The sequence below is a fragment of the Geotrypetes seraphini genome, chromosome 3 (assembly GCF_902459505.1).
Source record: "Geotrypetes seraphini chromosome 3, aGeoSer1.1, whole genome shotgun sequence".
Lineage (NCBI taxonomy): Eukaryota > Metazoa > Chordata > Amphibia > Gymnophiona > Dermophiidae > Geotrypetes > Geotrypetes seraphini.
The window spans coordinates 48326874-48340010 of NC_047086.1; the positions used below are offsets into that span (position 1 = coordinate 48326874).

General features: G+C 41.2%; 1 protein-coding gene across 3 annotated transcripts in view; it reads left to right on the forward strand.

The window, feature by feature from the left end:
• Positions 1 to 13137, forward strand: part of COL12A1 (collagen type XII alpha 1 chain) — a 413394-nt gene that overhangs the window by 80703 nt on the left and 319554 nt on the right. For 2 of the 3 annotated variants that reach the window (XM_033936132.1, XM_033936135.1), the window contains exon 10: positions 11421 to 12023. The exons of the other annotated variant lie outside the window; for it this stretch is intronic. In XM_033936132.1, the coding sequence (XP_033792023.1) occupies positions 11421 to 12023 (603 nt within the window). The remainder of the gene's footprint in view (positions 1 to 11420; positions 12024 to 13137) is intronic. 3 annotated transcript variants of the gene reach the window in all.

Consider the following 13137-nt stretch of genomic DNA (forward strand, 5'->3'; position numbering starts at 1 on the left):
TACTTGTATTTAAGTTTCTCTTCACTCTGTCATGGCCCCATCTCAATTTTTGTGGTCTAAGGAAGATATGGTTGAATACTTCATATTGAAGATTGTTTAATTTTGCAAATTTCTTGAATAATGTTTCTGTCTACTTTTCTTAAGCAAGGGTTCTCATGTGAAATATGTTAAAATTGCAATATAATAAAAATAAACAAAAAAACAATCAGCCTTACAGGCACTATTTGGTACTAACTACTGGTTAGAGTTACCATAAGGCTCCAGAAAAAGAAGGATGAATTGAGACATCTGGGTTTTACTTCCATTGCTATCCATTCTCTTTACTTTCATTGGAAGTAAAATCTGGATATCTAAATCTATCCTCTTTTTTTCTGGAACCATATGGTAACCCTACTACTAGTTACACACCTATCTGCTCTGCACCCAGAATTGGGCATGTTACTTTTAAAAAAAATATATTGAAATTGCTAGTTACTGTAAGGAAAAGGGAATATAGTATAGTTACTAGTTACTTGTTTAATTAAAGTAATATGTTAAGTTACTTTGAAAGTAATAGGCTATGCATAGTTACTTTTTAAGGTGTACAGAATGTTGCAGCATTTTTAATTTTATTCCTTCATTCCTTCCTCCACCCTTCCAACCCTGCTTCTTCTCTTTTTCCTTCTCTCAATGTTTGCCTCTTCCCACTCCTGTCTTCCCCACTCTTCCTTCAGCTCTTCTTCCACCCCTCTCATCGGCCTACTTTCCTTCTTCCCTCTACCTTCTTGCCCTTTTTTATCGACCCCTTTTCCTCTAACCCTCCTCTCTTATCTTTCTTCCATTTCTCAAGTACCCTTTTCCTAGCACAGTTTTTTCTTTCATTTTTTTCTTCCCAGTAAATTCTACCTCCTCCATTATTCCCAGAGTCTCATCCTCCAACCCCTTCTGGCATAGGTGTCATCTCTGTGGGTGTGATGCTTCTTCATTATATTACACTACATTAGTATTTGTGGATTGCTAATATGCCCTGAAAGGAGTTCAATTTGATTTACAGTTTAAAAGAACCTGGCCATATCCAGGGATTACTTTATTTCATTAGGATTCATGACACATAAGAACATAAGAATAGCCTTTCTGGTTCAGACCATTGATCCTTCAAGCCCAGTAGCCCGCCCTCACAGTGGCCAATCCAGGTCCCTAGTACCTGGCAAAAACCCAAGGAGTAGCAACATTCCATGCTACCAATCCAGGGCAAGCAGTGGCTTCCCCCATGTCTTTCTCAATAACAGACTATTGCCTTTTCCTCCAGGAAATTGTCCAAACCTTTCTAAAAACCAGCTATGCTATCCACTCTTACCACTATCTCTATTTGTGTAGGCTTATGATTATGGCATATGGTTTGGAGAGAAGATTGTCAATATTGCCCTGGATCGGTAGCATGGAATGTTGCTACTCCTTGGGTTTTGGCCATGTACTAGGGGCCTGGATTGACCACCATGAGAACGAGCTACTGGGCTTGATGGACCATTGGTCTGACCCAGTAAGGCTATTCTTATGTTCTTATATCTGGTGTTGTAGTCTTGATATTACAGGTTCTGGTATAGGTGTCACTTTCCTGGTTTGTAGGAAACTTGGTTATCTATCGAGACAGGAGAGATGATTTGTGTTTTGTTTGATTTCTGGTGGTCATAGCCTGTTGTTTATGGGGGTGGGTGGGGGGAGTAAGGTATTTATCAAAATGTTGGTAGGAGGGTGTGTTCTTTAATGGTGCTGGTAAAGGATTCCACCATTTTGCTGCCAGGTAAGGGAAGGTTGTAGAGTGAATAGTTTTGTATTTGATTCCTCTAGGATTTAGGAATCTTATTCTCTTTTTTTTTACTTTTTAAAAACTTTTTATTGATTTTGTAAAAATAAAAACCATATAAACATAAGAAACAATAACAGGTCATGATACAGGTACATATGTTAATGTAATTGATAAATATGACCATAGAGGAACTGACATGCAGAGGCATGAATCGAGACAAAGTACATGCCTTCTGAACATGTGCAGAAAAACGGGGAACATAACACTAGGGGAGGTAAAGTGTTGTAATTGTGGAGCAAATCTCTGCAGCAAAAAAAAAAAAATTACAATTATGCAGGAGCAATATAGAGTTAGCAAAAAATACAGAAACAATAGCACCCTGTGGTATAGCTAGTAAATTATATATAGGATAGGTATAAATACAATCAATTAAGCAAAGCCCTCTGCTAGAGGTAGCCAGATCTTTTCGATCTTAGTCTTGATAAACGAAATAGAGGAGGCCAGAATCTCATATTTATGTATCATCAGTACATTGGCACACCAGAATGTTGTATTGAGTAAATTAGCAGATTTCCAGTTTGAACATAAGAACATAAGAAGTTGCCTCCGCTGAGGCAGACCAGAGGTCCATCTCGCCCAGCGGTCCGCTCCCGCGGTGGCCCATCAGGCCCATTGCCTGAGCAATGGTCCCAGACTATCCCTATAACCTACCGCTACTCCTATCTGTACCCCTCAATTCCTTTATCCTCTAGGAACCTATCCAAACCTTCTTTGAAGCCTTGTAACGTGCTCCGGCCTATCACAGCCTCCGGAAGAGCGTTCCAAGTATCCACCACCCTCTGGGTGAAAAAGAACTTTCTGGCATTTGTTCTAAATCTGTCCCCTTTTAATTTCTCCGAGTGTCCCCTTGTACTTGTGGTTCCCCATAATCTGAAAAATCTGTCCCTGTCTACCTTTTCTATACCCTTCAGGATCTTGAAGGTTTCTATCATGTCTCCTCTAAGTCTCCGCTTTTCCAGGGAGAACAGCCCCAGCTTTTTCAGTCTGTCAGTATATGAGAGGTTTTCCATATCCCTTATCAGTTCAGTTGCTCTTCTCTGGACTCCCTCAAGTACCGCCATGTCCTTCTGGATGGTTAGTGTAATTAGGATATTAAACAATTTTCCCCGGTTAGTTGTCAATGAGTCAGGAAGAATGAGAGATCTGAAAATGAGAATCTCAAAAGATAGGTTTGACGAGATGGGTAGGTATTTACAGATGATTTCCCATACATCTGTCCAGAATTTTTGTATGATGGGGCAAGAGAAAAACATATGTTTGAAATCCCCAAGATCGGAAATGCAGTGCCAGCAGAGAGCACATAAGAACATCAAGTCCGGTGATCCGCACACGCGGAGGCCCCGCCAGGTCTACCCTGGCATAGTTTTAGTCCCCATATCACTGTATGCTTCTCAAGAAAAACACTGGTTACCAGTAAACCACAGAATCATTTATAAAATAGCTTTACTCACACATAAAATATTAATAAATAAAGCTCCCATATTTTTAGAAAGATATCTAATACCATACTCTCCCAAAAAATCCTTAAGATCTGAAGATAAAGCTCTGCTAGTAGTGCCTTCCTTAAAAGTTATATATTCTAGGAGAGATATTAGTTTTTCGGCCACAGCCCCACAAATCTGGAATTCATTGCCATTTAATATAAGAGAAGAAACAGCACTGAGCAAGTTTAAAAGTCTCCTAAAGAGCTGGCTATTCAAGGACGCTTTCCAATAGATATGTTATAACCTATAATAACTTCAGGAAGACGATCTAATAGAATTAAGCGGGTACCTGTTTCCCAACCTTCTGTGTCTTGACCCTCCCCTGGTTTTATTTTTACTTTTTTTTTTTTAGAATTGTATTTACGTCAATTGCTATCAACTGCTTCCCTCCTTACATATATTAATGTATTAGTAGTGAATGTTATGTTTGTCGGTTTTTAAAATTTTATTCAATTTTTGAACTTATGTAAATCGCATTGGATTTGGACTAAGCGAAGTAATCAAAGAAATGAAATAAACTTGAAACTTGAAAACTTGAATTTACCCTTGCCTGTATCACACTATGCCACTCTTAAGGAGATGTGCATCTAGTTTACCCTTAAATCCTAGAACGGTGGATTCTGCAATTACTTCCTCTGGGAGAGCATTCCAGGTGTCAACCACTCACTGCGTGAAACAGAACTTCCTAATATTCGTCCTGGACCTGTCCCCCCTCAGCTTCAGTCTATGTCCCTGTCACATTGTAAATAACTGCTTTCCCTGCTCTTTTATGTTGAATCCTTTCAGTATTTTGAAAGTCTCGATCAGATCCCCTCGCAGTCTCCTCTTCTCAAGGGAGAACAACCCCAGTCTCCTAAGTCGTTCCTCGTAGTCCAGGTTCTCCATACCTTTCACTAGCTTCGTTGCTTGTCTCTGTACCCTCTTTAGCAGTTTTATATCCTTCTTTAGGTATGGAGACCAATGCTGGACGCAGTATTCCAGGTGCGGTCTGACCATGGCTCTGTAGAGGGGTATTATAACTTTCTCTGATCTACTCGTAATTCCCTTCTTTATCATGCCTAGCATTCTATTTGCTTTCTTCGCCGCCGCCGCACATAACGTCGACGGTTTCAGGGCCCTATCTATCAGTACACCCAGGTCCTTTTCCTGTTCGGTCTTTCCCAGAGTTACACCTGACATACTATACTTGTGATCTTTATTTTTCCTGCCTAAATGCATCACTTTGCATTTTTCCACATTTACCTTTCATGAACCCTTGTTGACTGGTTCTCATCAGGTCGTGTGTGTCTAGGTGCCGGACTATACTATCTTTGATCAGTTCCTCAACTATTTTTCCAGGGACAGACGTGAGACTCACCGGTCTGTACTGTAGTTGCCTGGCACTCCTCTCGATCCTTTTTTAAATATCGGTGTGACGTTCGCTATCTTCCAGTCGTCCGGTATCTGTCCTGTTTTGATTGACAGGTTGGGAAGGTTTTGCAATAGTTCTCCGATTTCAAATTTCAGTTCTTTTAGGACTCTCAGATGAATTCTGTCCGGTCCAGGAGATTTATCACTTTTAAGTTTGTCGATCTGGTGGTAAATCTGGTCCAAGTCCACTTCTACTGTGGTGAGGCTGTCCTGTACGACTCCCTTGAACACTTTCACTGTGTCAGGTATTGTTGCGGTGTCTTCCTTTGTAAAGACAGACGCAAAGAAGGAATTCAGTCTGTCTGCAATTTGTTTGTCATCCTTGACGCACCCTTTTCCTCCCAGGTCGTCCAGTGGTCCCACCGCCTTCCGTGCAGGTATTTTCCCTTTTACGTATCTAAAAAAGGGCTTGAAATTTTTGGCCTCTCGTGCTATTTTCTCCTCGTAGACCTTTTTGACAACTCTCACCACCTTGTGATATTTTTTTCTGATCATCTCTATGTTTGTTCCAAGCTTCGGATGTTTTCGTGCGTTTCCACGTCTTAAAGGAGTCTTTCTTTTCACTTATGGCTTTCTTCACCTCTTTGGTAAGCCATGCCGGCTCTCTTTTGCCTTTGGTTTTCTTTACTTTGGACATCCGCGGAATGTAGAGGCTTTGTGCTTCCGTGATAGTATTTTTCAGTAGGGACCATGCCTGTTTCACCATTATGACTTTGCCCATCATTTTCTTGATCCGTTTTTTCACCATGGCTCTCATGCTGTCGTATCTTCAAGTTTCAAGTTTATTAGGTTTTTATATACCGCCTATCAAGATTATCTAAGCGGTTTTACAATCAGGTACCTACCTGCCCAGTAGGCTCACAATCTATCTAACGTATCTTCCCTTTTTAAAGTTTAAAGTCGTGGTTGAGGTTTTGGTACCTTTCCCTTTCCCAACATCAAGTTTGAAGTTGATCATGTTGTGATCGCTCGTCCCCAGCGAGACTGTGACTTCTACTTCCTTTGCCGGACCCATAAGGCCATTTAGGACCAAATCCAAGGTGACGTTTCCTCTCGTCAGCTCTCCTACCATCTGTTCCAGGAAGCAGTCCCCTAGCACTTTCAGGAACTTTGCCTCCTTGCCACAGTTGGAGGTTCCCAGGTCCCAGTCTATTAGCCCGGCCCTATGTAATTTGCTTGGAGTCCAAAAGTCTTTGTGAAAAAAGAAATAGAGAGATTGCATTAGATTTGTGAATAGTGTGGGTCTATAAATTTTCGTGAAGATAGTTGACCAGGAAGAGATATCCAAGCAGGTCTTTTTGGATTTCGGTAGCAGGGGGAAATGAAAGTCTTTGAAAACCTTATAGTATAGTGAGGTGGTGTGACCTTGAGATTGACCTAGTTGATATATAAGGGGCTAGTTTTGGATGATGTTGGGGTAGATAATTCTAGAGGCCATTTAATTATAGTTATGCAGTGTGTTAATTGGATCCATTTATATAATTCAGAGGAGGGAAGTTGGAATGTGAGTTGTAGGTCTGCAAAGGGGATTATAGTTGAATTTTTGATGATTTGGTTTAAGGACTCTTTTTATCCATTGGGGCCAGAAAACGGGTTTATTCTCTATCATAATATTATCATTGTGCCAGATAGGAGCTTGAAGATTTTGAAAACTGGGAGAGTGGAAAATATTTTTCAATTTCAATTTAATATTTACAAATTGAGTAGCGCTAGCCGATTTAGCACGCGCTAAGTGCTAATGCGCCCATTATATTCTACGGACGCATCAGCATTTAGTGCACGCTAAATCGGCTAGCGCGCCTTAGTAAAAGACCCCCATATTTATTTATATATATACCGAGTGCACCTCTTCTGTCCTCCAGACCTCATTCCATTCCCCAACCAATATCTCTCTCTGTCCCTCCAGGAGTCCAATTTTTCTTCCTCTCTTCTCCATCCCTATTGGCAACATGTCTCCCTCTCTTTCCCTCCTCTGTTATGATCTTGCATCTCTCTGTTCTTCCTCAGGGTCTCTGTCCCTCTGTCTCTTCTTTCGGCACCTCCCATATAGAAACATAGAAACATAGAATATGACGGCAGAAAAGGGCTGTAGCCCATCAAGTCTGCCCACGCTAATGACCCACCCCCAGACTTAACCTGGCTAGAGATCCCACATACATATCCCATTTCTTTTTGAAATCGAGCACGCTGCTGGCGTTAATCACCTGCAATGGAAGTTCATTCCAATGATCGACTACCCTTTCGGTGAAGAAATACTTCCTGGTGTCGCCATGAAATTGCCCACCTTTGATTTTCAGCAGATGACCTCTGAAAATCAAAGGTGGGCAATTTCATGGCGACACCAGGAAGTATTTCTTCACCGAAAGGGTAGTCGATCATTGGAATGAACTTCCATAGTCCAACATCTGCCCCCCTCTCTTCTGCCTCTCCTTTGTTTCAGGTTTCTCCCTCTCTCTATCTTCCTTCTGCTAAAATTTTGAGTCCTCCCACCTTTGGTCCAGGTCTTTGTCTCTCTCACTCTCTTTGGCTTCCCCCCTCCCCAGGGCCTGGCATCTCTCTTTCCTCGGTTCAGAGTGTTTCAACCTCTGTAACCCTTCTAGTAGTCCAGGATCTGCCTTATCTGCCTTGTCTTCCCACTCCCTTTTGGTTCAAGGCTGCTTTTCCACCCCTCCTCAAGGTCCTTTTGTCTCTTCTCTCCCCCCTCGATATATATATATATCAATTAAATAGAACAAGTAGTATCATAAATTATTTAAAGCTAATGGGACAGGGTAAAAAAAGGAAACCCGTAATACTGGAGCAGCCGCAGGATTCTGTGAGGGAGGTAAAAGACAGAAAATGGAGCAGTTTGGGAAAAGTTTATGAGACGATACCTGAGAAAAGTACGTTTGTGCACGTACAATTTGAATAAAATCAGCCGTACGGGCGGGATACAGATTAAATAGTCTAAAGTATAAACCTAAAAGCATTAATAGACAATCCATTTGAAATATAGAATATCAATAAAATGCATAAATTCAGATTAAATATATGTAAGAAAAACATTATCAAGCACAATTTATAGTGGGAATTTGACAAAAAGGAAATTTATTAGGTAGTGATTATAAAGCGGGAGCGATCAGTAAAATATGCACGGGACAGCATCTTCTTCATGTCCCATCTCTAAAAATCATTAGTACCCGTAGGGCTTCTTCTTTTGCAACGATTGCTCCAACAATATGGAATTTGTTAACATTATATTTAAGGTCTGAAAAGAATTTAGATAAATTCAAGGGTGGCCTCAAGAGCTTCTTAAAGACGCATACGACTGTTAATTGATCTAAGGGACTTTCCAAGCTTATTTTCTATACTAAAATTGATTTCTCCCTTTCCCCATGTTATTGTCCTTAATTGTTCTTTCTTTCTTTCAAATTGTATTTCTCCCCACTAACCTATTGTTTCATGTAAGTAAGGTTATGTTATTAATAGTTTAACTGGACTCCTTTTTAAATTTTTACTGTAAAACGCGTGGAGGGGCATAATTGAAAGGGACGTCTAAGTCCGTTTACATCCAACTCGCAAGTCGTCCAAAGTAAAAAACAGCGTCCAAAATTTTTTTACTTTCGAAAATCGTTTAATTATACGTCCTGCCGATCTGATCGTCCAAGTCGCTAAATCATCCATCTTTATACCACATTTCCGTCCAACTTTTCATCCAAGTCCAAAATGCCTAGAACAAGCCCTGTTGGACGTGGGAGGGGTCTGCAAAGCGATGGACTGAACACCCAGACATGGCACCTAAATAGTAGGGTACCTTACAGGGCACTGCTATGAACTTCACAAAAACTGTGCCATGTCATCATCTCACTACAGCTCCCTTATAGGTTATGGTGAGCTCCCCAAATCACCTCCAGAATCCCCTAGACCCACTTATCTACCACCCCAATAGCCCTTATGGCTGCAGGAGCCACTTATATACCAGTACAAAAGGGTTTGGGGGGTGTATAGGGGAGTGCACATGTTTCAATATCAATGCAGTGATTACAGGGGCTTATGGGCATGGGTCCTCCTCTCCATGGGTCCCTAACCAACCCCCAAGACAGCTTAAGACGCCTCTGTGCAGCACGACTAGGCTTTCCTATGCCAGGCTGCCAGGTGATGATGGTCTGGAGGCTGAATTTTAAAGGTGGGATTAATATTTTTATGGGGGTGGGGGGGGTCGGTAATCACTGGGGTAGTGTGTGGGGGTCTGTTTTATGTGTTTGCAGTGCTTATCTGGTGACTTTAGGTGGGTTTTTGTGACAGAGCATGTTTTACATAGTCTTAAGTCATAACGTCCAAGTTCCGTAGATCGTGGGCTGTATAACTTTCGGTTATACATGCTATATGACTAAGCTGGCCCACTCCCGCCCTCGACACTCCTCCCGAAACGCCCCGTTTAGCTTTGGTCGTTCAGCGGCACTATGAAGGCCTAGGTCATTTAGAAATACGTCCAAAACCCATTTTTAGTATTGGCACTTGGACATTTTTGAGATATGTTCGTCCAAGTGCCGACTTAGGCCAGTTTTTGGACATTTTTCTCTTTCGATTAGAAAGCCCCTTAGAATATATGATTAGTGTTTTATCAAATTTTTAATAAACTTGAATCTTGACTAAGTAAGACAGTGCCATTAATTGGATATTCAAATTGGATACCAAAAATAAATTCGGAAGTAAAATCAACCTATCAATGTTAAATCAGCATGAGCTGAGTGGGCAATTGTAATGTTTAAAATCAAAGGCAACGGGCAGAAAGGAATCTTATTCTCATACGGTTGCTGACCGGAGGGGTAATTTGTTTTGAGTTTAACACTTGCACTTCCACCAAGTAGGCACCTATGCCACCCAGCACAACTTCTCTCCCCTTCTCCACTCTAGGCCCCTTCTCATTTTCTTCCTCTCCCCTGGTGCACTCTCTCATTTCACACAATATCTGGCAATAGAAATACAAAAACCTGTTCCCTTCTCCCTGCCTCTTCTAACGTGATGTTACTAGATAGACATAGTCAAGTGAGAGAAGGGATCATCAGCTTCCTTGCCTCTCTTTTCTATCTATTCCTTCCTTCCTGTATCCAGCATATTTTTTCACTTCTATCCCCCACCATGGTCCAGCATCCCCCTTCTTGCTCCCAACATGATTTGATATCTTCCCTGTCCAATCTTCTCTCCTCCATTCCACTTTCGTACTCTCACATGATGTCGCATCTACCCCTCTTGTTTCCCTCCCGACAAGGTTCAGAATTTTCATTTTCCTTTTGTTCCTGTTCCCCTTTCCCAATTTGCACCTTCCTATCTGCCCTCACAATGTGGTCCAGCACCTAAGCTCCTTCTAACTAAAATTCTTAAGAAAGCAATGAGGATGATATTTCTTATTTCACTGTGATGCACAGTCTCTTGATGATGTAAACAGCATCGATCTGGAAGGTATTGCGTTCTAGAAATGTATTTTAATGTAATGTAACTTCTGTCCTGCCCCTCCGCCCCCACTTATTGTAGCATCTTCCCCTCTTTTTTCCCTCAGACCTCTCCTCCATGCCTGCAGCAGTCCCTATCCCCCTAACCACCAAGGTCCACTAACCTTCCCTCAAACTGCTCCTTCATGCTGCAACAGTCCCTCCCCCTTCCCTTAGGTCCACCCACATTTCCTCAAACTGCTCCTCTGTGCTCTGCCAGCAATAGTATCAAAGGTTAAAAGAACAATGAGGCACCTTGAGACTTTGCGCAAAAGTACTCTTTCTGCTGGGTTCTGTTTCCATGACGCATAGGAAGTGTGAGTTAGAGGGATGAGGCCTGGCAGAAACAGAGTGCTTTGGTGTTGGCTTGAAGGCTTAAGGCGCCTCACAGATTTTTAAACTGTTGACGCTGTTGCTGGCAGAGCATGGAGGAGCAGTTTGAGGAAAATTGGGTTGACCTTGGGCCTTTGGGAGGGGTATGGAGGTAGGGACTGTTGTAGTGGCATTGACAAGCACTGGCAGTTTGAAGAAAGGTGGGTAGATCTCAGGGTGTAGGTGGGTAAGGTTTGTCAGTAACGAGATGATATATTACTCGTTACTGGGTAAAATTACCTTAGCAGAACTGTAATCGTTAAGGTTACTTGTTACACGCAACTCCAAAGGGGGTGTTACCAAAGGAGGGGCATGGGCAGGTTATGGGCATTCCCAGAATTTAGGAGCAGAGTTATGGAATACTTCCATTTTCATGTCCGATAATTGTTAGATGTGAAAATGACTCAAGCTAATGTTCAAAAAGACAGCTCTGCACAGAATTCACGTTTAACACATATTATCCTGGTGCCTAACGTTGGACAACCTATATAGAATTCTCTTCTTTTGTGACTTTGAGCAAGTTACATCATGTTCCCTTCTTTCAAGTACAACTATAAATCAATCTGGGCAGTAAAATAATTCATGTACCTAAATGTGCAACTGAGCTCTTGATATTCCAGTTGTAAAGTTGTTGATAAGCTGTTTCACATGATTAAAATTTTACTAAAAAAAAAAAAATAAAAATTAATGTACCTAAATATGTCACTTGCCTCGTGCTCAGATTTGGAGAAGACAAGTAAATAAGTCGAAAATGAAATCATCCAGTAAATAAAATGAGAAGATGGTGGTATTTCATCTGGATGCTTCTTTCTAATGGTACTTTTATTTTTTTTACAGAATGTGCAGGGGGAATGGATATAAAAGCTGATGTCGTACTTTTAGTAGACGGATCCTACAGCATCGGCATTGCCAATTTTGCTAAAGTGCGAGCGTTTTTGGAAGTCCTGGTTAAAAGTTTTAACATTTCACCTAACAAAGTGCAAATGAGCCTTGTCCAGTACAGCAGGGATCCCCACACGGAATTTACTTTGAACAAATACGATAAGATTGATGATATTCTCAAAGCCATTAATACGTTCCCCTACAGAGGTGGTTCCACCAACACGGGCAAAGCCATGACCTACGTAAGAGAAAAAGTATTTATTGAAAGCAGAGGCGCAAGACCAAACATCCCAAGAGTCATGATTCTTATCACGGATGGGAAGTCGTCTGATGCGTTTAAAGATCCGGCCCAGAAATTACGGAATTCAGAGGTAGAAATATTTGCAGTTGGAGTTAAGGATGCTGTACGTTCTGAACTGGAAGCCATTGCGTCTCCCCCAGAAGAAAATCATGTATACACTGTAGAGGATTTTGATGCTTTCCAGAAGATATCATTTGAGCTTACACAATCAGTTTGCCTTAGGATAGAGCAGGAGTTGGCTGTCATTAAGAAGAAACGTAAGTACTGTAGTAACATAAAAAAAGACAACAAACCACTTGTAATGGCTGGCATAGTCAAGTGTGTGGCTCAATAACATTTCCGTTGAACAATCTGTAAAAGATTGGGGGGTAAGAGTGGTAAGGGGTGCCAAAATTTCAAGTGAATGGCAGATGACCTATGGGGTACCACAAGGGTCCCCACTGTCCCCCATTCTATTTAATATATACTTAGTACCATTAGGAAAATTATTGAAAGAGTTGGGCGTTTTGGCTCGGATTCTTTGGCCTAAATTCTCTAACCAGTGCCGATATTTTAGGCGCTAGTAGGCGCCCAAACTCAGTATATAAAAAAAAAACACACACACCATTGAAACAATGTTTTTAACTGAGTTTCAAGGTGCCTACAAAATTGGCGCTGAAATTGCACCTCTGTAGGTGCTTTAGGCCACCTAACGCCACTGTGGGTAAGGCTAAGGCCAAAAGTGGAGTCAGGCAGCCTAAAGCAGTGGTCTCAAACTCAAACCCTTTGCAGGGCCACATTTTGGATTTGGAGGTACTTGGAGGGCTGCAGAAAAAATAGTTAATGTCTTATTAAAGAAATGACAATTTTGCATGAAGTAAAACTCTTTATAGTTTTAAAATCTCCCTTCCCTGCTCCCCTTGTCCAGCAGTACCCCTTCTCCCTTCCTTTCTCCCATGTACACCAATACCTGTAATTTGCAGCAGCGGTCCTATGAGGGATCAATTCTACAAAGTGCACCAAAATTTATGCACCAAAATGCAGTGCACTGAATGTGAATTCTTTAATGGCATCTGGGCACCTAGATTCTCTTATGGAATTAAATTAATTTATTACTTAGGATTTTTAAAGGAATTCACTCAAGCCGGTGTACAGCAAGAATAAGTGAAACATAAGCAGTAGACAATTACAGTACTAAAAATGTTCACTTTACAATATAAAATATGGCCTAGTATGATACATTACAATGTCAACACAGTATGCAATAATACAACATAGGGTGTAAGTAAAGATGGAACATATAGAAAGATAGGATAGAGTAACAGGAGTAAGAAATAGAATCCAGTATAAGTCAGCATTTATGTGCCTACATTTGGGTGTGCCCACCTACAT